Source organism: Eriocheir sinensis, chromosome 51 (genome assembly GCF_024679095.1).
Source record: "Eriocheir sinensis breed Jianghai 21 chromosome 51, ASM2467909v1, whole genome shotgun sequence".
Classification (NCBI taxonomy): domain Eukaryota; kingdom Metazoa; phylum Arthropoda; class Malacostraca; order Decapoda; family Varunidae; genus Eriocheir; species Eriocheir sinensis.
In genome coordinates, this window is record NC_066559.1 from 12723584 (window position 1) to 12749267 (window position 25684).

The window sequence follows — 25684 nt, forward strand, 5'->3', positions numbered from 1 at the left end:
AATTTTAAAATTTACTGTTGTACATAAAATTATATTATTTATTTGTTGATATGAAAGGGGCGGACGGAGAAAGGCGTGAACGACCGTGACGTCACAGGAGCGGTGACGTGCTGGTCGCACCACACGTAAACATATTGGCTCCGCTGTAGCCTGTGTATGTGAGCTAACTAGCCCCATAAAACATCCACGAAGAAGAAGAAGTCTCCTAGTGCGAGCCCCATAGATATTTGTGGCTGCCTTCGTGTTATCATGAATGCGTACCTGAAAACCTTCTTAGTGGCATCAATAGGTGTCGCCCTCGTGAGTGTGGCAATACAAGTGGTCACCATCCAATACAGTTCAGAGATATCGAAAGTTTTACACGCGTATCCCAGTCTGAATATGACTTCAGAGACTTTGAAGAGCGCTTTTCCCATACAGAAGCTATTGCTGTCCCTTAACAAGTACTTTCCGTCTATCCGTAATCTGCCATTCCTTCAGCCTGTGCCCGAGTCTTCTGCATCCACTAAGTCAAAAAAGGTGAAGGAAAAGCTCTTTACTTCGGAGCAACTGAAGAAGTTTGACGGGAAGGATGAGAGCAAGGGGCCCTATCTCTCCATCCTGGGTCGTGTTTATAATGTGAGGAAGGGCAAGAAGCACTACGGCCCTGGTGGAGGATACGAATTCTTCTCAGGTGTGTCTTATGTTTGTATGGTAGTGTTATTGTTAAAAGTACGACATCTTAATGACTATCTGTACGGTTGACACATTACTCTGTTGGTTTACTTACCTGGTTGGCTACCCTTGGTTTCAACAGCCAGGGTTCTGCTACTAGGGTTTGCATGCAGCACTTAAAACACATAAACTGAGAAACAACTGTACACATGTAGTAGGCAGAGATGTATGCCATATGTGGGTATTGGTTAAAATTGGCTCTATCAATGCTGTCTGGACAAAAAAAAATTCGGTAATACTTTATAAGAAGTCCGCCTCCCCCTTCACCACTCCAGCCCCCCCTACCCCCCAAGACAAGCCTGGGGAACTGTGGGGAACCAGGATTTGGGGGGGAAGCCAAAATCACTGAAAAATGGGCTTCCAAAATTTCCCTACAAAAATCCCTAAATGAAGGAAAATTCCCTAGGCTAAAGTAAGGAAAGTCCCAACTTTATAACCTAACAGCCCCCCTCGTCCCCCTGCTAACCAAGTGGGGCACGGCCCCCCCCCTTATATATGATGCGCTGGAAAATAGTTTTTTTTTTTTCTTACTTTCGGTGGGTGAGCATATTTAAACTACTCCAACCGAACTTTACAACCTGCTAACGAGGAGGCTTCGACCCCCTCGACCCCCCTCCTAACCAAGGGGGGCTGTGCCCCCCCTGGACCCCCCCTGCTTCCAAAATTTCCCTAGAAAAATCCCTAAATTAAGGAAAACTCCCTACATGGGGGGGTCCAGGGGGGCACAGCCCCCCTTGGTTAGGAGGGGGGTTAGCAGGGGGGCGAGGGGGGCTGTTAGATTATAAAGTTGGGACTTTCCTTACTTTTGACTAGGGAATTTTCCTTCATTTAGGGATTTTTCTAGTGAAATTTTGGAAGCCCATTTTTCAGTGATTTTGGCTTCCCCCTCAAACCCCGGTTCCCCACAGTTCCCCAGGCTTGTCTTGGGGGGTAGGGGGGGGCTGGAGTGGCGAAGGGGGAGGCGGACTTCTTATAAAGTATTACCGAATTGGTTAGCAGGTCATAAAGTTTGGTTGGAGTAGTTTAAATATGCTCCCCACTCAAAAAAAAAAAAAAAAAAAAAATATTTTCCGGCGCATCATGCATGTGGGGGGGGTCCAGAGGGGGGCGCAGCCCCACTTGGTTAGCAGGGGGGCGAGGGGAGCTGTTAGGTTATAAAGTTAGTACTTTCCTTACTTTTGAGACGAGGGAATTTTCCTTCATTTAGGTATTTTTCTAAGGAAAGTTTGGAAGCCCATTTTTCAGTGATTTTGGCTTCCCCCCCAAACCCCGGTTCCCCGCATTTCCCCAGGCTTGTCTTGGGGGGTAGGGGGGGCTGGAGTGGCGGAGGGGGAGGTGGACTTCTTAGAAAGTTTTACCAAAAATTCTGACAGTTTTTTATGTGTTTTAAATGAGTGACATTTTATTCCCTGGAAATCACTAGTTTTTAGTTCCCCCTCCCACAGATGTTTGCAGTTTGAGAAAAACAGATGTCAGTTTAATCTAAAACACATCAAAAACTATTGGCAAAAATTGTTTTGTCTACTGTAATAACAATGATATACATATCTGTCCCACCTTATTTGCAGGGGTTAGGGGACATGGATCCCTGCAAATAGTAAATTTCTGTTAACCACTTAACCCCTGGCATATTTCAGCAGTCTTGTGCTGCAGCCTGGAATAATTGGGCAAAAGTTGCCCTTGGGAAAATATTCGCCAAAAAAAAAAAATAAATAACCTAGATCAATAAATCAAACGGCATATGAAAGTACATTCCTTGGACTTCAAGATGGCGGTCTTGTTTGACCAGTACGCAGACAATGAAGAAGACTGGGGTGGGGGGTGGGGGGCAAACAAGGGTAGTTTGCCCCCAATTTATTGGCACTTCCAAGCACGTCAGAATGTACCACACACTCACAAAGCTGTTTCTATAACACTGGGCTCATATATATGCAGTATCACTTTATTTACATAAGGAATTTTGGTTGTTTGCACCAACAAGTGGGGCACGTATTTTTTTTTTTTTTTTTTTTTTACATCAAATGATGCGGCTCAAGGGCAACAAAAAGAGTACAAAAAAAAAAGCCTGCTACTCGCCGCTCCCACAAAAGTAAAAAGTAAAGAGTAGCCAAAAGACAGGTCAATTTTGTGTGGAGAGGTGTCTTGATACACTTTTCTTGAAAGAGGTCAAGTCATAGGCAGGAGGAAATACAGACAGTAAAACAGTGAAACCTCACCATTTGTGCCCTCTCCATTTGCACGACCTTAATTTGCGGCCATCGTCCCACCATTTGCGCAGGTGGTCTTGCCATTTGCGCACCTCGCCCCCCCACCACTGACTAAGGGTCGGTTCCCCCTAGTGCCGTCTCCCGCGTTAATTTAAATTTCTAAGTAGTATTGGTAAACGTGTCCATGGTGGTGATGAAGGTGGTGGTGGTGACGAAGGTGTTGGTGGTGATAAAGGTGGTGGTAGTGGAGATGAAGGTGATGGCAGTGATAAAGGTGGTGGGGGTTATGAATGTGGTGGTGGTGATGAAGGTGATGGTGGTGGTGATGAAGGTTGTGGTGGTGATGAAAGAAGTGTTGGTGGTTGTTATAGTAGGATATCAATGTATTATTATTATTATTATTATTTAATATCACCATGAATTAGGCATACAATTGTCAATGGAAAAAACCCACGACAGATAGATCATGCCACCTTTAGAAATGTCGTCCATCAGTGTTTACCATCTCAGTTTGTATACAAAGCATTTCATCGTGCGTGGAGGTCACCTTGACATACGTGACCAATTGTAACTTCATTATTTTCCAATCTGTAACTCGTCACTCCTTTATGAGAGTCCGACTGACACACAACGGCAGTCGCTCTCGCTCCGACGCTCCTTGTACATTGTATAGGCTAAGAATATATTCGCCTTAAGGAAGCTGAAGTCTTAATCAGCGCCTTTAAACGCCCCCAGTACACCGTTACATGGTGAAGGTGATGGTTGTGGCCACAACAGCCCTCCGTGCCACAAACTAGCACCCCCCCCCCCACACACACACAAATAACACAAATACACATCAAATAACACATACAAATATACCCCCTGGCGTAACAACTACCCCACATTCTTCACCACCACTTCTTCCATCACCACCACTTCTTCCATCACCACCACAAGTTTCATCACTACCCCACATTCATCACCACCACAACTTTCATCACTACTCCACATTCATCATCACCACAACTTTCATCACTACCCCACATTCATCACCACCACTTCTGTCATCACCACCACAACTTTCATCACTACCTCACATTCATCATCACCACCACAACTTTCATCACTACCCCACATTCATCACCACCACTTCTGTCATCACCACCACAACTTTCATCACTACCCCACATTCATCATCACCACCACAACTTTCATCACTACCCCACATTCATCACCACCACAACTTTCATCACTACCCCACATTCATCACCACCACAACTTTCATCACTACCCCACATTCATCACCACCACAACTTTCATCACTACCCCACATTCATCATCATCACCACAACTTTCATCACTACCCCGCATTCATCACCACCACTTCTTTCATCACCACCACAACTTTCATCACTACCCCACATTCATCATCACCACTTCTTTCATCACCACCCAACTTTCATCACTACCCCACATTCATCATCACTACCACAACTTCCATCACTACCCCACATTCATCACTACCACAACTTTCATCACTACCCCACATTCATCATCATCACCACAACTTTCATCACTACCCCACATTCATCATCACCACAACTTCCATCACTACCCCACATTCATCATCATCACCACAACTTTCATCACTACCCCACATTCATCATCACCACAACTTTCATCACTACCCCACATTCATCACCACCACAACTTTCATCACTACCCCACATTCATCACTACCACAACTTTCATCACTACCCCACATTCATCATCATCACCACAACTTTCATCACTACCCCACATTCATCATCACTACCACAACTTCCATCACTACCCCACATTCATCACTACCACAACTTTCATCACTACCCCACATTCATCATCATCACCACAACTTTCATCACTACCCCACATTCATCACTACCACAACTTTCATCACTACCCCACATTCATCATCATCACCACAACTTTCATCACTACCCCACATTCATCATCACCACCACAACTTTCATCACTACCCCACATTCATCACCACCACCACAACTTTCATCACTACCCCACATTCATCACCACCACTTCTGTCATCACCACCACAACTTTCATCACCACCCCACCCATATATGTGCGCAAATGGTGAGGTTTTACTGTACATGTTTTTCGAAAAATATTCGCACTCGGAAAGGCAACACTCACACCATGTACGTATCTGGTGGCTGCCATTGATTTGATTTTTAGACACAAACACACTCTCTCTCTCTCTCTCTCTCTCTCTCTCTCTCTCTCTCTCTCTGTGTGTGAGTGCTCTCAGCCATACCCAAAGATCGGTACTACGAGCTCTGTGCTCTTCTGTAGGGGAACGGCTGGCTGTCTTGAGAGAGACCCGCAGCAGACCAAGAGGTGAATTACTCACACGCACACACACATGCCCACACATTCTCCACCCACTCAAAAACAATTATTCAAAACCAGTCACACGGGAAAGGGCTTTTTCATCACTGTATAAATTCTTGAAGCTAAAATATGACATATTGTTTTCCTCTCAACACAGTAATGATGTTATGCATGTCCCCAACTCATTGCTCGAAGTGTGAGAAAAAGAGGAAGTGAAAAATCCATATACATAAGGTTTCACTAAGCTGCTAACTTTAGCGCGGAATATCTTGTGCCCTATAATAACCACTTCCAGTCAGTTCTGGGTGCAATGACATTCGTTTCCATTCCTTTCACGTCATTTAAGACTGGTTTCGCCAAGAAAAAAAATCCAAGGTGTGGCCAGCACTGGCGAAATCACAAGGTGTCATATCTGCTGACATTTTACGGGTTAACTTGTACAGCCCCGCTGACGTCTATAGCCATCACCGCATTTGTACGCCAAGGGCCCGCTGCTGTCTATAGCTGACACCAAGCTCCTCACTTTTCCATGGCCAAACCATTCACTCTGTGAACTTTGGGTCTTTTGCATATTCAAGAGGAGGGATTGGTGAGTCTATTGCTGTAAAGTTCTACCTGATGGGTGCATGTATAGCTGCACAATTAGGAAGTAAAAATGAACAATTTTGGGCAAAAATGAGAAGTTGGAATTCATACACTCTTCCCAGGTGCCGCAGTGACACAGAACCTTGTCCATAGTCAAGACTGTTTATGTCATATCTGACTGCCACCGCTCCACTCTTTCCGCCCAAGAGGCTCTGAATATGCTTCTGGACTCTGATTGTGAGTTCAATGAGTCTGAGTCATCTGGGGATGAGTACGAGCCAACTCAGGATGAACTGGCTGAGGTTGAAACCCCCATCATACCATCATGATGAGGGCAGTCACACATGGTGACTTTTTTTTATTTATTTATTTATTTTATTTTTTTCATGTCGTGGCCTATTGCACCGGTAGTCTTCTTCCTGGTGGGGCCTGATGGTTGGCCCAAGGCTTCTTCCCGGTGGGACCTGATGGTCGGCCCAGCCCATTCTGGCGCAGGCGTGTGTTTATAGTGGCGCCATCTTGTGTTGGCTCATGCTGCCCCCCGGAACTCATCTTTGAGCCTCTCTTTGGAGAGGTTATCTAGAGCTCAGGTTGATGGGTGGTCTTCAGGCCAGCATGTGGGTAGTCTTAGGCCACTCGGCGGTGACTGAAAAACCTCAGCTGTGCGGCGGCCAGGATTCGAACCCGCGTCCCTCCTGGAGCTCCTGAAGGCGGGGCCGTCACGCTAACCACTCAGCCACTGCCTCCCCAAACCAGTGGCTTTGTGGAATTACCGTCATCCTGCCACGCTACAGAGGAGGGTACGGTGTCTACTGACGATGAGTCAATGGAGGAGGAAATAGCCAAAATGCGACCTGTCCTGTGTAGCCCCTTGTTTTGAAATGTACCACACCCAAGTGCAGTTCTAAATGAGCGAAAAAAAGGACGCTAACTAGGCTATATCAAAAACATTTTGTGTTTCTTACATAGCATTACCAAGACCAAAATGAGTGACAGAAAGATCAACAGACACAACAATAAAGGTGAATGTATGGTATAATTTGACCCACAGAAATAGTATATATTTAGTTATCACTAAATTTTACACATCTGTGCATGTACGTAGTTAAAGAGACAATCATACTGCTTACAAACATCACTAAAGCAAGAACTATACAGCGTCAGAGTAGAGCAAGATGAGGGAGGTTGGCGGCCGGACAGGAGGACGCACCGAAACGCACTCAATAACCATCCCGCAGAGCAAAAAATAATCTGATATGAGTGTTATTATACCTTTTCCTCTTAATTTTAGATCACTTCCAATTGATTTATGCAATAAAAAATAAAATTCGATAGTGGCTCGGGACTGAGGTGAAAAAAAGCTCAAAATAGTGCAGGTTAAGGAGGTTCTGAATCTTTTTTATTTATTTTTTATTTTTTTACAACAAAGGAGACAGCTCAAGGACACAAAAAAGGAAATGATAATAAAAAAAAAAGCCCGCTACTCGCTGCTCCTACAAAAAAAAATCAAAAGAGGTGGCCAAAAGAGAGGTCAATTTCAGGAGGAGAGGTGTCTATATGTAGGAAGAAAATGTCTTCACCTGTTTGTAATTTCAAACTGAGATCGGGAACAACCTGAGCAGGCTGTGGTGCATGAAGATCTTGAAATGATCAACTGTCATTGGCTGAAGACAATCATGTGACAAGTGAGATATTAATTTCATCGGGTAGTGTGCTTTTGCTTGCATAATTTGCCACGGGTAGTGAGCATTGTCACCTAGGCGGCCAAATGGGGAGATTCACTTGATAGCTATGGTGGTGAGCAGACAGAGAATATCATATTTTAGTCTATTTTTTACTAATCTACTCAGTGCAGCATTTCCATCAGAGTACACCAGGTATTCGTTATATGCGAGGGTTACGTTCTGCAAAAAGCTCGCATGGTGTGAATTCGCATATATTGAACCTATCATCCCATTAATTATAGGGGGCTATGTTCCACGACACGTTTTCAAACCCTCTAAATATTTATTCCGGCACCGTTTCACAATAATAAAGCAATAATAAAGCACATTGCTTGCTTCTGGGGAGACACACCCAAAGTCTACAATTTAAGTTGATAATTAGCTACCTGACGATTAACTTTAGGATCAGAGGGAGGAAAAGGTTAATTATAGGCGAGGAAAGTGCAGGGAAACATTTGCACCCGCCGCCCTCTAGTGTGAATCGGCCACCATACCTCACCAACCAGTCGCACCAGTGCCGCTGCTCGCATAATAGCGAATTTTTCTCGCATAAAACGAATACTTGGCACATTTAGGTTAGTCTCATATGAGCGAATTAGCATATTTTGAACTCGCATATATCGAATAGTACCCGGTGTAATCACTTTCTAAGAGGTTTGAAGGCATTTACGGCATTGAAGAGTATTTCATAAGGTGGGACACAAGATATGGACTCATTGATGAAACCAATCTATCTTAACTGTGGAAAATATTCCAGTTTGTAAAAAACTATGTATTATTATTATCATTAATCTGGTAATGTTCAATCATTATTAACAAGGGAAATGGTAGTGGTAATTCAGTACCACAGACTTTGGGTTAGAAGCGCAGTGAATAGGGTTTCGATCATCTGTCGAATCTCGATGATGTCAAATCATGTATTAAAGATTTTAGAGTAACCCTTAATTGTACTTTAAGGGCATAGCTAATATTACTTCTCATGTCAAGAGATAGAAGAGTGTTTAATGAGTATCTGTAAACATCTGCAGAGGTCTAACCCTAAAATGTTACCCTCCAGAAAGAAATCACAGACAATTATTAAATATGACAAGCCAGTGTCTAACCAAAATCAAAGGGGGTCTACACTAAAGGTCCTGAGAAATAGGAGATAGGCACATACACTGTCTCAAAATCCTCCCACAGTAAGCCCATTAATTCAGTTAGGCCAAGACGAGCTGATCCTCCAATAAAATCTCGTAATGCAGGTGCAAAGCTCCTTAATAGAAACAGTAATCAGCCATCATGACTGCATCCCAGTATCCCTAATACCTGGTCTCCATCTCTTTCATATCCTGATGGAATCTTTCCCCTTGCTCGTTGCTCATTGATCCCAGATTCTCAGGAAACCGGTCCACATGTGAGAATAAGTAATGCATTTTGATGCTCATGTTGCATCTTGTTGCCAATAAAGTTCTTAACGACAAGAACAAAACCCTTCCACACTTCCAGTTCCACTTTATTCATTGAGTTTTCAAACTCTGGATCTGTGATGATCTGATGGAGTTGAGGACCGTCAAAGATGCCAGCTTTCAACTTCTCCATGGTTAGTCCTGGAAAAGCGTGGCACAAGTAAGTGAAGCAGCCGCCATCCTTGTCCAGAGCTTTGGTGAACTGTTTGATCAAGCCGAGCTTGATGTGCAGCGGTGGGAAGAGTCTCCTGTCTCTGTCCACCAGAGGGTTGTTTATGACGTTCCTTGCTCTGCAAGGCACCAGTTCCTCCCGTACAGGCCAGTCCTTCTTCGTGTAATGCTGAGCTTTGTCCCTACTATCCAACATGCACACCTGGTGAACCCAGACGGTTGTCCCAACAAAAAGTTCAACATAAAAAATTGGCGCATGTAAACTCTTCAGAATTCGTTTATTTAAAGAAATAAGAAAGAATTTTGCCTCATATGAATAGAAAATACCCGTACGTGTAAAAAAAACATAAAAAACATCATGTGGCGATTGATAAAAAAAAGTTGACCTGATTGAGCAAAATCAATGTGATTTTTTGATTCAGCACATCAAAATTGTCCTACATCAGCTCAAAAAAAATTTAACAATAAATTTGTTGTTGGCCAGTGTTATTGTTCCTGTAACTTAATTTTGGCACACTTTTACTTCTTCAACTGGGTCTTTTACTTAATGCTCTTTCATCTAAATATGTATCTCCTATTACTGTCTCTAGTTTTTAGCATTTTTATTTATTACCATATATTGAAGATGAATAACATCGACACTATATTTGTGAAACCTGCAGTTACGTTTATATTAGTTTTGCGATTACTTTTTCAATATTTTGGACTGCAGTTCATATAATCTTTCACTGTCATTAATTCACCTGAAAGTTTCAGGTTAGGTGTTTTATCTTTAGCATTACTTCATGGAGCTACATGAAGTGCAGCCAGTTTTTTCTACTTCTTATACATAGCTTATACTGAAAATTCATTTTATATTTCAGGTCGGGATGCAAGTCGATCGTTTGTTAGTGGGGACTTCTCTGAGGCTGGCCTTGTTGATGATGTCTCAGGGCTATCTGGAAGTGACTACATTGGTCTGGATGAGTGGGTGAAGTTCTATGACTCAGACTACAAGTATATTGGTAAGTATGCATGAAGAATGAAAAACTGCTGTTGATAACTTGGCGTACACCTAACAATCACCAAATGGGGAGGTACAAACTTGGCGGAGGGACTTTTTTGGCAGCCATAGCCGGTAACAGGCTAAAGAGTAGCCTATCCAGACATTCAGTTTTAATTTATTAATGATCCACGAGACATCCTAGAGTTAAATCAAAGTATGTGTTTATCTTTGTATTCATTCATACACACACTGGTAGTATTTCTGTGGTGTCTGATTCACTTGTTTGAGTGAAATTCTGTTGTGATAAACAGGCACCAATTCGGATCATGAGTAAAAATGAAACGGGTAATATAAGTTTTGCCTCCATGAAATATACACAAATAGATAAATATGAAAGTTCATGAAGTCACAATAAGTGACATCACCTGCTCTGCGCAGTAAAAATATGCTATTTCAGGTATCTGACACCCGTAAAAAGGCGTGGGCGCTGCCCCTGGGCTCAGAGCTACAGCCTAAACGTTGCCAGATTGTCGTACTCAGCCGATTATATTCCCCAACTTCCTACCCCCAAACTGTCTTCTGGGCTCCAATAACGAAACTAATTTATTGTTATCATTAAAAGAGTTAGATTCTGATGTTTCTTGGGAATAGTTAGTCGTCAGAAACAGGTAAATACTATGGTCTGAGTACAGGTAACTCTCGATTTACGTGAGTTTTATGTCCTTGAGGAGGTCACGTAAATCAAAAACAATGTAAATCAAATAAGAGGTAGGTTTGTATCGAAAAATAAATATTCACTTCATTCAGTGGAAAGAGAGAGAGAGAGAGAGAGAGAGAGAGAGAATATCCATATCACCGAGATATCCACTCAGGCACTCAGTCTCAGCCTCACTCGGTACCGGTACCGAGCAGTCTGGTAACGGTACCGTACCGTATAGCTAGTACCGGTACTGGTACTGGTACCTGCCCACCCCTATTGTTCAGTAGCATGGCAGCGTGGGTACTGTATTGTTGTTCAAGTGGTGCACGGGAAGAACTGAGCTCAGCTTTGTGGCCGCGGCGCCGTGTGAGTCCAGTTGCGTGAGACATCTGGTGGCCACTCCATAAAATATCGCGTATAAGTGAAAAAACGTGTAAATTAAACCAAACGCGCGTAAATCGAGAGTTACCTGTACGACGATCTGGCAACGGTGCTATATGTGTTTTCATATTATTGTTCTGTTGTTTATGCAATGTTGTGTTCAAGAAAAAGAATACTCATAATTTTAGTTAGTTTTTGGTTATAAGGATTCTTTTTCGAAATACAATTATAACACTACCTCCTCTACCTTAGCAAATGTCCTGAATCCTGGATCGGCTATGGTGATGATAGGTGCGCCTATTCGAGCAGTACAAGCTACATAAAAAATCATATTGGAAAAATAATATTCATGTGTTCATTATTATTTTTTAATATTAGTTATAATAATGGGGTAAATATGATATCAGAAACTGTTCATCATCAGTATGTACGAGGAGATATTTCGCGCAACACCGGCCCGGCCGCCATTTGCATTGTTTGAAAACCACACAATCACCCACACAACAAACAGCTGCATGCCGCGTGTCACCAGAACCGTGTGAATTGTGTCTTGCCAAGTTGTCTGTCATAACCTACGAGTGTTGGTGAGAATAATATGCTAATGATGATATCAGAAGCTGTGCATCATCAGTTTGTATGGGGATGTATTTCTCACAACATCAGCCCGGCTGCCATTTTCATTGCTTTACTCAAGGACACTTGTCAATTCAAGCAGTACAGATTACTCCAAAAATATATAAATTTCGGGAAACTGTACATCGTCAATGTTCTTTAACCCTTTCTTTGCGCGTGGTGCGAGATGCGACTATCCCCTCAGGTGCAGTCAGGCAGGCCAATGGGGGTCTCTTTTAACCTCTGTATCTCAAAAACTATTCATCACAACTAAAAACCAAAAACACCATTGGAAAGAGGAGGTCCAGATCTATAGGAGTCAGTTATGTATGCCTCTCTTGCGAACGTACATGTCTCCCTCGACCCCCCCACTGCTAAGGAGACAAGGGAATTTTCCCTATCTTTGGGAAATTTTTTGGGAAATTTTGGAGGTCCATTTTTCAGTCAGTTTCAGTCCCCCCCCAAAAAAAACCGATTTCATACAGGTCCCCAGGCTAGTCTGGGGGGGTAGGGAGATACAAGTGAGCATGCGCCATACCATGCTGGAAACCAACATATGAGCACACGCACTACTGATTGCGCCAGTGGGGCGTTCAGAGAGAGAAAATTGAGGTAGGTTTTTAAAATTCATTGCGAGTTGTTTATTATTTGTGCCACATGGTGTAACCATTAGAAATGCTCCAAATTATTTGATCTACAACTTGAGTGTGATCTTAAGTACCTTGGGTGTATTGTGACAAACTGCAATAGAACCAAGAGTAAAGGTAAAGGTAAAATTGGGTGCTGAGTGGTAGCGTGCTGGGCCCACATTCACCACGTGATGGACGACGCGAGTTCGAATCCCCACGCTACCACCTCGGATTTTTAAGTCACTGCCGAGTGGCTTAAAACTACCCACATGCTGTCCTGAAGACCACCCATCAACCTGGACTTTAGAGGAAACCGTCCAAGTGAATCAAGAACGAATTCCGGGGGGCAGCATGAGCCAAGAGAAGATGGCACCACTATAAACACTTGCCTGCGCCATGACGGGCTGGGGCTGAACACCATCCAGGCCCCTCAAGCAAGCCTACTGGCGCTATAGGCGTAGACATTAAAAAAAAAAAAAAAAAAAATGCTATAGCTGAGCGTGGCTGCAGTGCTCATTTCCGTACCATTGGCCCTTTGAGCCTGTGGCAAGGTAAGACATTACCTCAGGACATTGGTCAATGTGGGTTCAGAATTGCCACAGTTTACCTTCCCTGGGTTTCCCCAAGTAAATACCTAGTTATTCGACCGATCTGAAAGGGAGGATGAACAGCTGGGTGGGTTGCACATCTATTGCCCGGGCCAGGAGTTGAACCAGGGCCTGCGGATTTGTGACCAGGCACACCAACCACTACTTCATGGAGGTTCACCATATTATAGATGTAAAGGTGACTGAGAAGGAACTGGCCACCTTACTCCATATGCTGATAGTCCTGCACATGTGTGATGCAGCTCACCAATGTTATACATTCCTCCAAGAAGTATGGGACCCCTTTACTTACTCTATCGTCTTCATAGGGGAGATTTGACTGTGCATAGTAAGGATGTAGCTTTCATAACCCTGAATCTTTACATTATTCATGTAGTGGGCGAAGTGGTGGCTTAGGGCCGCTTTCACAGTCATTTTGTTTGTTTTGATTGTTACTAATGGTGGCGATCGATGCTATAGTTTTCCACGTGAAACTGGCCTATGGGGTAGTGGTGGCTGCAGAGGAAGCGAGAGGTGTTGAGAGTGTGTGTCAAGGTGCGGGGCTAGGCTAACCCTGCAGCGGCCAGCCAGCCAGTTTTACGTGGAAATACTATAGTGGCGATCGCCGCCATTGGTAACGATCAAAACAAACAAAGTGACTGTGAAAGTGGCCCTTAGTGGTCAGTGTGCGGGTGTGGTGTCATGGAGGACTAGGGTTCAAGTCCTTGCCTGCCGCTACATGATGACAGTATTCAATAATTGCCGAGTGGCCAAAGACTATCCACGTGCAACCTGGCTCTAGCAAAACTCTAAAGAGGATTAACCCGGTAGCAGTGACGTGCCAAATTTGTGGCTTTACCGTGTAGCGGCGACGGGCCACATTTGTGGCTTTACTGTGTAGCAGCGATGGGCCAAATTTGTTCCATGAGATAAACCCCCCAAAATAGATGATACATAATCTGATCACAAATGCTTTGATATATATTATTGTGTGAGGGGTGATTTTTTCTCATTTTTCTCACTTGGAGGGACCATTAAGAAACATGATCCCCACTGCTACAGGGTTAAGTGAAGCTTCAGGGGACAGCATGAGCCAAGCAGGATGGTGTCTATAAAAACACACTTGCCTGCACCACTAATGCACAATGGATGACCAGCAGGTCCCATCAAGACAGCCTACTGGTGGTATGGCCCAAAACATAATGAAGAGAAACACAAAGGTAATTATGTTTTATCCAGCCTATATTAGTAATTTTTTCCATTGTTTAGCTGGTTGTTTAGATTGTTTAGACGGTTTCATGTGTGATCCCTTTCCTTAACCCGGTAGCAGCGGGGATCATGTTCCTTAATGGTCCCTCCAAGCAAGAAAAATGAAAAAAATCACTCCTCACACAAACCATTTCATAATATATATCAAAGCATTTGTGATCAGATTTATGTATCATCTATTTTGGGGGGTTTATATCATGGCGCAAATTTGGCCCGTTGCTGCTACTCGGTAAAGCCACAAATTTGGCCCGTCGCTGCTACACGGTAAAGCCACAAATTTGGCCCGTTGCTGCTACTCGGTAAAGCCACAAATTTGGCCCGTCTCTGCTACCGGGTTAACTACTGTATGCACAAGCCAAGTACAAGGCTCACTTCATTTCTCTTGACTGGGATGCACTATCTCACCGTGTGCAGGTTTTTACAGTGCAATATTAGGCTCTAACTGTGACATATAGCAAATTATGGCACTAATTTCCATGTTATTTATTCTTCATCATCATCATCATCGTTTAACGTCCATTTATTCCCGATGGTGGGGTTGGACGGGATATGAGCCTCCTCCACTGTTGCTGGTCCATAGCCATTTCTTCTGTGATGTTCAGCCTCCTCATATCTTCCTCCACCACCTTTCTCCACATCTACCTTGGCCTTCCTGGTGGTCTTCTGCCCTCTACCTCAAAGTTCAGTGCACATCTTAGGATGTGTTCTTCTCCTCTTCTCCTCACATGTCCAAACCACCTTAATCTCTATATTAATTACTCTTGCACTCTATTTCAGGAAAGTTGATAGGCCGGTATTATGATAAAAATGGTGAACCAACACCCTTTTATTATGAGACACAGAAGTGGATCTCAGAAGCCTATGCCAAAAAGGAGAAGGATAACGTGGAAAAGAAAATTTTTCCTCCTTGCAACTCAGAATGGAATCCTGAATCCGGATCAAGACTTTGGTGCACAAAACGAAGGTGAGGCCAAAATAGAAAAAATAGATTTAGTATTAGCTGCCAAAACTACATAGTTAATAAAGTTATTTTCATGCTGACTGCTCTTCTTAACTTGCTAACTGCATGTCTCCCCCCTCCTGCGGCCTCGCCTCACACGACTTTCTGATCAAGCTCATCCCTATACTGTCCAAACCCCTTATGCAAGAGTTAACCAGCATCTTCACTCTTTCGTCCCTCACGCTGGTAAACTCTGGAACAATCTTCCCTCATCTGTATTTCCTCCTGCCTACGACTTGAACTCTTTCAAGAGGAGGGCATCAGGACACCTCTTGATTTCTCTTTTTGGCCACTCTACTCTATTTAGGAGCAGTAAGTACCGGGCTTTTTTTTTTTCATATTGTTTTCTTTTCTTTTCTTTTTTACGCCCTTGCACTGTCTGTGCTGTAAAAAAAAAAAAAAAAGCTTCATATTTTTCATGTAGTATTTATACATTTACTATTTTCTTATATTTTTATTCTAGTTTTTGTTACCAACCTTTTCCCTGTCCTTGACTTACTTTTAGTACTAGAAACTGTTTGTCTATATGTTCTTCAAATTTATTAAAGATGTTTCCTCAAAATCATTGCAAAAGAAGTAAAAAAAATGAAAAAAATGTACTGCTTATATATTGTGCTCAGATGTTAGGTTTAACCCAGTAGCAGCGGGGATCATGTTTCTTAATGGTCCCTCCAAGCGAGAAAAATGAGAAAAAATCACCCCTCACACAAACCATTCCATAATATATATCAAAGCATTTGTGATCAGATTATGTATCATCTATTTTGGGGAGTTTATATCATGGCACAAATTTGGCCCATCGCTGCTACACGGTAAAGCCACAAATTTGGCCCGTCGCTGCTACCGGGTTAAGAGAACGTTAGGACATTGATTTAGCATAAGATACATACCGGTGAAACTCATGCTAAATCAATTTTGTGGTCTACTGAAGTATTATTTCAGTGGAGTTTATTAGTTTAGTACCAGAGATAGGGAGCAGGTTGGTATCATTAATTTTAGAGTATGCATCTTGTATGTGGGAGGGGTTTCACACACACCTCCATTAGACAGAATAGAATCAAAGGCCTTTAGTCTCATCACCTCCCCGCATCTTTCTGACATTCTCCTACCTCTTAAATTCTGTTGTAATGTATCCTCTTTTTTAAAAATCTTCTATCACTGTTTCAAGCTGAGTGCTCTTTTGGAGCTGTATTAATAAAGACTTCTAGAACACCCCCACCCCCTCCCCCTATAAAAAAAAGCCTTGACCCTGATCTGGTCTTGCTGGGGGGCCCTAGCGTGCGGCAGGCTTCCCCAATGCATCAGCACCCTGGGAGCCTGCCATCAGTGATGGGTGCAGGGCAAAGCCTACAGGACCCCTGCACCTTGAAGGAAGAAGGGCCCCCTAGCCCCTTTTTTTGTGTTCGGGGTGGCTGGGGTACGTCCGCAGAACCAAACCCGGGGTTAACCTTCGGAGGGCTCCGTGTGTGGGCTCCTGGAACGTCCGGAGCCTCTCGAAGGATGATTGACTGTCCTTCCTATCAGATGAGCTCAAAAGGCTGAGGTGGACATAATGGGACTCTCTCAGATGATGAGGCTTGGCAGTGGTTATATCACCTACTACAGTCTGCGTCAATTGACTTTTCGTACCGCTTTTTTCACATGTAAATATGCATTCATTGTATGCAAATCTTGTTATAACAGTAAATTAAACAAACATTTTATTTTTCACAAAAATACTCACCAATTATGTAACCAATAGTTGGTTGGATTGCCCTTCCTCTTGAGAACTTCCTCTAGGCGTTAGGGAAGAGATTCTGCGAGGCTCTTCAGATTGTCGGAGTCAAGCAGCTCCCAGGCACTGCGCAGCTCAGCCTCCAGCTTGGGCGAAGATGACGTGTCTTTTTCTCTCAACCTGGCTTTGATTATGGCCCAAAGGTTTTCGATGGGTGAAAGATCAGGAGAGATCGCTGGCCAGTCCGTGATATAATTAATACCACAGTCAGATAGCCAGGCTTTTATCAGTTTTGCCGTGTGTGGTGGTGCGCCGTCCTGCTGGAAAATGTCTGTGTCACTCTTCTCAATAGACGTCTCCAAGTGCTCATTCAGAATTATATATATATATATATATATATATATATATATATATATATATATATATATATATATATATATATATATATATATATATATATATATATACAGTAAAACCCCAATTATCCGAAATGGAAGGGGGGAAGCCTCTTTCAGATAAGCCGATTTTTCGGATAATCCGGATTTATGGCCGCCATTTTGATTTTTGAAAGAAGTGAGGTTGAAGCACAGGTAGAACGCGATGCGACTGCCCAGTGTGAAGTGTGTGACGCGACTGCCGCCGACTGACGATGTAAACAATGAAACCAAACAAACACACGCTACACTAAACAAAGTAGTACGCTTAAAACATGTGATGTAAATGTTTTATTGTATGTTTGTCTGTGTGTCTCCTTGTCTGGACCAGTGTATGTTGATACTTATGAGCGTTGCAGATCTGAATTGTGAATGTTGCAGAGTGCGATTGTGAATGGTTGTGCAAGCTTGCAAGTGTGACCTTGATGCATCGTGCAGGTGGAGACACAGTATGATGACTCATATTATCGCGAACTCGTATGTTGGAAGGGAATGTGGCATGGAGTGGAGAGGGAGTCGTGTTTGTGTCGTTGTCTTGAGAGTACGGTGTGAGTAGTCGTGCAGTAGTTTGTTCGTTTCGCCGCACCTACGCCCTTGCTGGGGCGCAGGTGCGGACGTGGTGTTGTTGAGCGTTTGTTTAATGTTTTTGGTCGAATACATTGATCTATTCGTTACAAGCTATTTCGCAATACGTATTAGAAAGCATATTCATTTTAACTGTTCTTATCAATTTTAAATGTGTTAATATAGTACATATGTAGTTACTTTTATTTATTTTGATGTTTTATAACATTTTAGTATAGAAAAAAAATTTAATTGAAATATCCAGATCAATGTCGGATACTCCTGTTTTTCGGATAATCCGCTTTCAGATACTCGGGGTTTTTCTGTATATATATATATATCTATATATAGATATATATATTTATATATATATATATATATATATATATATATATATATATATATATTTTTTACGTCTCCGCCTATTGCGCCAGTAGGCTTGCTTGAGGGGCTGGATGGTATTCGGCCCCAGCCCGTCATGGCGCAGGCAAATGTTTATAGTGGCGCCATCTTCTCTTGGCTCATGCTGCCCCCCGGAACTCGTTCTTGATTCTTGGACGGTTTCCTCTAGAGTCCGGGTTGATGGGTGGTCTTTATGACAGCATGTGGGTAGTTTTAAGCCACTTGGCGGTGACTGAAAAATCCGAGGTGGTGGCGTGGGGATTTGAGCTCGTGTTGTCCATCACGTGGTGAATGTGGGCCCAGCATGCTACCACTTCAGCCACTGCCTACCCTAAGTAATAATAGGATTCTTTAGTCACAGTCTCATTTTGCGGTAATATCACTGTCACCCAAGCCACCATACCCAAAGCTGCTCCACACCATTAAATGCTGAGGGTGTTTTACAGCAGCAGCGGCGCGATTCTTTGCAAAGGGGTTCAAGTCACGCGTCCACCACACTGTCTGTCCTGATGTGGCTTCAACAGACCACAGCACCCTCTTCCATCTCTCTAAGTTTCAGTCTTTATGTTCCTTGGCGAACAAAACCTTCCTTTTCCTCTGTACGTCACTAATCAGGGGCTTTCTCCACGCCCTCACTTTTCTGTATTCAAGGTCATTGTGCAGCACACGCCACCGAGGAGGTTTGGATGTTGCTCCTTAAGTTTTCTTGCCGTAAGAGTCGGGTTACATTCAAACTCCCTCTTTATCAGTTTCAAAGTCCGAGGGGCAGTGCTGCGGGGCCTGCCTCCTCCGTGTCCATGTGCCGGCGCCTTCACGCCTCTGCGATCCTTGAATCTCCTCACAATGTTCTGGACGGTCCTCGGCAGCACACCAGTATTCCGACTGATTTCACATGTTTTCAAGCCTAATTTATGGCACTGCCTGGAGGAGTTGCTGAGTAAGACCAGATTAACACTTAAAGCGCGGGCTAGATTTTGCTGTGACTGGCCTGCCACGCGGGCATATTCACTCAAAAACACACCTCACTTCAACCTCAAGTATCTTCTCTCTTACTGAGCTAACGTTGCTGAATGAGGTATCATTGTAAAGTCCTTTTCCTTAGCTGTCCTTTGATGTTAATTTGAACACCATATAAGCATTGGTAGAACGAATACAGAGTTATGAAGTAGGAACTATGAAAACATATTATTATAGACAGATACCCACCTCTATTGTTCTTATTTTCTATTTAGCAAGCTTCTGTGTACCATACCCATATAAAGCTCAATAACGGCATGTTTACTGTACTTGACAACACACTAATTAAATCTGGCGGTGCGTTCATTAAAAAAATTCCATGTCCACTATTGTGGACACCCGCGCTTTAAGGGCCCTTAAAGTGCGGGTGTCCACAATAGTGGACAGCCGGAGCGTGGGCTCGTAGTGCGGGTGTCCACAATAGTGGACATGGCATTTTTTTAATGAACGCACCGCCAGATTTAATTAGTTTGTCGTCAAGTACAGTAAACATGCCGTTTTTTAGCTTTATATGGGTATGGTACACAGAAGCTGTAAAAAAGTGATGCTTTTTATTGCTAAATAATAGTTTGGACATGTGAGAAGAGGAGAAGAACGCATCCTGAGACATGCACTGAACTTTGAGGTAGAGGGCAGAAGACCACCAGGAAGGCCAAGGAAGACATGGAGAAAGGTGGTGGAGGAAGATATGAGGAAGCTGAACATCACAGAAGAAATGGCTATGGACCAGCAACAGTGGAGGCGGCTCATATCCCGTCCAACCCCACCATAGGGAATAAATGGACGTTAAACGATGATGATGATGATGATTAATTTATGGCAGTATCACACACATGATATTGTTATGAGACATGTACTTTCTAGACATAATGATAAGGAAACAATGAACACAAAATGTCTCACGAGTACAAGCGAAAAAATAACAAAGCCCGCGGTGAAAGAAAACATTGACAGCACCTAAAAAACGTTACATAAGTGACTGACGTCTCCAAGTGCTCGTTCAGAATTATATACAGTCGTCCCTCAAATAGTACGGTTTCAGTTTTATACGGATTGTCATGGAAATTTTTTTTTAGGATTTTTAAATTTCCCGCTTGTCACACCAAGTAGCCATGGCATGAGTGGCAATGCTGTTCTACCAAAACACCTGCTGAAAGCTCCCCATATGATGGAAGCACTGACATGAGTTGCCAGCTCATCGATTTCTCTCAGCCTATTTTTCGTGGTTGTGTTGGAGGGTTTCTCCGATTCGCTCCAATCGAGTTTCGTACTTGCAGACACGAAAAGTCAATTGACGCAGACTGTACAGTAGAGCCTCGTTTATCCGGCATCCAAAACTATGGCACCCTCAAAACAATGGCACGGATCTGATCTGCCATTATGAACCCTCTCGCGCACTGTAAGTTTCCATTAAGTTTCTGTTCCACTCATCTTAAATTTCTCAGGCCCGACCGGCCTTTTTTTGCCGCTGCAGTACTCTACATTCCCGGATGTATTTTACCCTCACAGATATATTGTACCCCAATAAATTTGGTATCAATGGCTTCATAAAGACTTGTACTAGAACATGCACAAATAAAAATAGAGGAAAATATATATATAAACAATACAAACTTGTTTCAAGTCTCTATTGAGTATTGCAAACAATAAATCCAAAGTACTAACTCTTCCCCACTCGCTAGCTTGAAATTTTGTGGGCCAACTTTTTTAGCTGAATATATGTTTCGACGCGGAATTTAGTGAGGATTCTTATGGCATCCTCAAATTCCTCATACGCCTATCAGTTCCTGAGTTACACCGAGAAAACTGTACTTTTTCCCTCTCCCGTCAGAGTAGGCTAACATAAAAATCGCTCAAAGCTCCTCATCTACGCTCCTTAGAAAGGTTGCCATATGTTACCATTAAGAAACTTATCCCAACAAATGACGCTTCCAAATTTGACGCACTTTCACTGAAAACTTAATTTTTAATAAATTTTTTAAAGTTTTATGACGCGTTTCGCGTCATCGTGCACCAGGACCTTTTACCCTTGATGATGTGAAACGCGTCATCGTGCGCGAGAGGGTTAACAGTGTTGCTATAGAAAAATTGCAAAAAAAGCAACAGAAACAACACAACACAGCGTCTAAGGAACCCAAACGGCGTACCAGCGGAATGTAAACAACGTGCCAGCCTCAGTGCAATGCTTGGTGACGAAGTATTCTTCTGCCACGTGAAGTTTGTATTTATGACGCAAATGTCAAAAGTCAAAACAAGAATTATTTAATCATTTATGGGGACCACGTCGTAGGTCGAGACCGTCGTAACACGAGGATTGCCTGTACTGGTACTGACAGAGTTGGGTATGAGCCCTGTGTTGGTCCCCATGGTTCTGGTACCAGGAAAATCAGCTCTCCTGAATTTTGCAAGATCCAGGAGGTTGAGAATTGCGGGTTCTTGATACCAGAGACCAGAGCTGCACCGCTGGACTTGGTATAGCAATGCTGGAAGGGTAGCTAAGGAGATTGACCACATCCTCATAAGTAGGTACTTGTTGGAGGATCCTTCAGAACTGCGGGGTTTTCTGGAGTGCTGTGTTCTTTGCAACTGACCATAGGCTTGTTGTTGCAACACTCAAGCTTCATGTCAGGTCAAGAAGAATCTCAAGATGCAACAATACTGTTTTCCTCATCAAGAGGCTGAAGGACCTGGCATGTTTTAGGAGTATTCAATGAAAGTCTCAAATTTATTCAATATGCTCAGCACCTTTGAGGACCCTGTTGAACTGGGAGATACCTTCAAACGTGAGACTTTTCGAGCCGCCAAGGAGTGCACTAGAGAGCGCCCGAGATCTAGGAGTGGATTTGCCTTGGCAGAGACGCTGGAGAATATTGAGAGTCACACTGCTAGACTTGCTGGGAATTGGGACCAGTATAGGGCTCAGTCAAGTAGGACTAGAGCTCTCCTGAGGAGAGACAAGGAGAGGTATGTCAGGAGTCTTGTTGAGGAAGTTGAGGGACATTTAAATGCAAATGACCTCCGACATGCTTACTGAGCTGTGAAAAAGCTCCGCTCCAAGCCTCCCTCTCAGGTGAGCGCTATCCGAACAGCTGATGGCTGTCTCGTGTTAGACATGGATGGGCAGAGGGCTTTTTGGGCTGAGTACTTTGAGCAGTTGTACACAGCAGAACCTCCAAGTGGGCAGCTTCCAGTTGCTGGGTTGTGGGTGGCGGATGCTGATCCACCCATCAGTGAAAGCCCACCCTCTCTTGACGAGGTCATAGAGGCTGTGGCAAAAGTTGAGGTGGGGGTGGAAAAGCACCTGGTATCTAACATCAATGCAGAGCTGCTCAAAGCTGGAGGTGAGGCCATGATCTGCAGGCTGTATGTGGTCTTGCATGCCATATAGCAGTCTGGTACCATTCCTCCTGACTGGAAGAGGGGGTTGATTGTCCCTGTCTGGAAAGGGAAAGAAGAATGACAGAACTACTGAGGTATTATGCTGCTCAGTGTGCCAGGCAAGGTGCTTACCCGTCCATTACTTTTATAGTACACTTTGAGAACTTGAATCTTCACTAGCCACAGGAACGAATTTATCCCCAGTGTCAGGTACTTCTGTACCGCGAGATCATAAACATAGTTATAGTCCCCTCCTTAGTGACATATACGTTTATACCCTATGCTTTGATCGGTTTGTTATAAAAAGTACTAGTGCACCTGATAAGGACGCACAGGCAGAGAGGCGCGTGTCAAGCATGGGAGAGGCGTCATCCTCATCAAGTTCCTCTTTTGAGCTGCCTGCCAAGAAGAAAGATAACTCATGGACAAGGCAGTACAGTGATGAATTTCTGAAGAATTGCTTTGTCAGGAGTGAACAGGAGAAAGGAGAACCAAAGCCACAGTGTTTGCAGTGAATTCTTGCAAATGAAAGTTTGAAGCCATCAAAATTGAAGAGACATCTTGAGACAAAGCTTGCTAGCCTCACTGGAAATGTGTACCTCGCAGTGATATACAACAGTGTCACAGCAGATAAGTGATAATACAAAAATATTAGAATTTCAGCTGAATTTCTAAATTTTCCATGATTCTCTCTCTCTCTCTCTCTCTCTCTCTCTCTTTAGCTTTATCTAGATATATATTCACTTTTTCACAGTTTCTGGTATGTCACTTTTTTCTGTTTTATTTTCTCTCTATTTTCCTTTGGTTTTCGTGTTTTTACTTTAGTCTTTCCTCGAAGTTGTGTCCGGCTTAGTGGGGAGGCCTTCTAAGGGGGCTCTTTAGGGGGAGATCTGTTTGAAAAAGTATAGTTTGGGGTGCTCTCTCTCTCTCTCTCTCTCATATTTATGATGTGAATTATGCTCAGCAAATGACTCACTAAGACCAGGAATGAACCATGACCTACATCAGACAATGTTTACTCTCAAAGACCAAAATGAAAGACCACTTTTTTATTTTTTTATTTATTTCTTTTTCTTTTTCTTTTTTTTCTTTTACGTGTACGCCTATAGCGCCGTAAGCTCTCTTGAGGGGCCTGGACAGTAGTCGGCCCCAGCCCATCATGGCGCAGGCAAGTGTTTATAGTGGCGCCATCTTCTCTTGGCTCATGGTGCCTCCCTTCTTGATTCACTTGGACGGTTTCTTCTAGAGTCCGGGTTGATGGGTGGTCTTCAGGACAGCATGTGGGTAGTTTTAAGCCACTCGGCGGTGACTGAAAAATCCGAGGTGGTAGCGTGGGGATTCAAACCCACGTCGTCCATCATGCTGTGAATGTGGGCCCATCACGCTACCACTCAGCCACCGCCTACCCTACATTTAAGACAAAAGTTTGGTTTCACAGATTACACTACTGACACTGCACAAATTTTACATACATACAGTTTACATACATACATTTACTAACTGACCTTTTAACCTCTTCTTCACTTGCTAACAAGTGTCATTTGTTTTCAGTGGTGGCATTGAGAGGGATTGGGTTGGGGTGCCCAGGAAACTCTTCATACCAGGCCAGAGCAATTCAAGGTGTGCTTGTGTCAAGAATTTTGGGCCTCCCTCCCATGATCCAAAAAGGGTCACCCACAATGACAGAGGTGACCTAGACCACCCCAACTTACAGGAATATGCAAATTGTGCCCCTCACCAGCCAGAGTGTTTTGTGAAGACTGACTAAATGTTATAGAACAATGGATCTATGTGCTTATACCATCTGTTCACTCTAGCATACATTGAAAATCATGTATTTGTAGGTTATTCATTCCAGTTCCACATGGTAAAGTTTGTTTTTATTAATGCACCCATATCTTGTTTCCTACCTTATGAACTATTCTGCTTTTTCCAAGTATGCTGTTTTACTATCATTGAAACATCTTTGAAAACTGTAGGAAGTGGCTGAGGGACCAAAAAAACAGAGTGTTTATTGAAGGAGTTAGACATGGGTACGGTGAATTCCTGATAAAAAAGAATAACATACAAAAGTGATGGACATCAAAGTAAAATGATGAATTCCTGAAAACAATAAACAAAAGTGCTGGAAAGGATAATTCACAACACAACAATTTTTTACTTTTTTTCTGCTGACCTAAGTTTGAGACCTGTTGGGTAATTTGGGGTCACTGAGTTTAAAAATGACAATAGTCTTTTTTCTATCATGTCAAGTTTTTTTTACCTATGGGCTGCATATTGGCCCCACCTATAGCTATAAGAGATATCATAGGTAATCTTATATGTTGATATTTATTTTATCTATGTATTTTGACAGTTATTTATCTATCTAGGCACACACAAATATATAAATATATATCTGTTAAAAGCGATGGGTGCTCTAAAGTATGATCCTCATGAATGGAGACTTTTTAATGAGTTAAAAAGTCTAAAATGTGTATTACTCCTATTGGTCACTCTGTGCATTTAACCCCTTCAACACGAGGACGCTTATACTGCGTCCTTGCGTGCCACGTACCATATCCGAGGATGTGCATACTGCGTCCTAGCTTGCTTTAGCCAGCTATACGAGTTATTTTATCTCTTTATTTATGCTTACATCTCAACATTATCAATTAATTTATGTTTCTTTATGTACACCATTTAATCCTGCATGTTTTCATTTATAATACATAATGATTATGTTGAGTTTATGGCTGAAAACTTGTTATATTCAATAGCGACATTTGAAATTTGGTGCGCGCGGTGATC

The 25684-nt window shown here is 43.0% G+C and overlaps 1 protein-coding gene across 1 annotated transcript; it reads left to right on the top strand.

Moving 5' to 3' along the window:
• Positions 1 to 83: 83 nt before the first annotated feature.
• Positions 84 to 25305, top strand: LOC126982757 (neuferricin-like). Its single transcript, XM_050835087.1, has 4 exons — positions 84 to 673; positions 10086 to 10226; positions 15163 to 15349; positions 24446 to 25305. Exons 1-4 carry the CDS (start codon positions 250 to 252, stop codon positions 24660 to 24662), a joined length of 969 nt encoding a protein of 322 aa, XP_050691044.1. The 5' UTR covers positions 84 to 249; the 3' UTR covers positions 24663 to 25305.
• Positions 25306 to 25684: the final 379 nt, after the last annotated feature.

Excerpts from the sequence above, each read along its gene's own strand:
- LOC126982757 (XM_050835087.1), top strand. The coding sequence starts at position 250 with ATGAATGCGTACCTGAAAACCTTCTTAGTGGCATCAATAGGTGTCGCC. Across the intron at positions 10,227-15,162 it reads CTCAGACTACAAGTATATTG|GAAAGTTGATAGGCCGGTAT; the intron begins GTAAGTATGCAT and ends ACTCTATTTCAG. Across the intron at positions 15,350-24,445 it reads CTTTGGTGCACAAAACGAAG|TGGTGGCATTGAGAGGGATT; the intron begins GTGAGGCCAAAA and ends ATTTGTTTTCAG.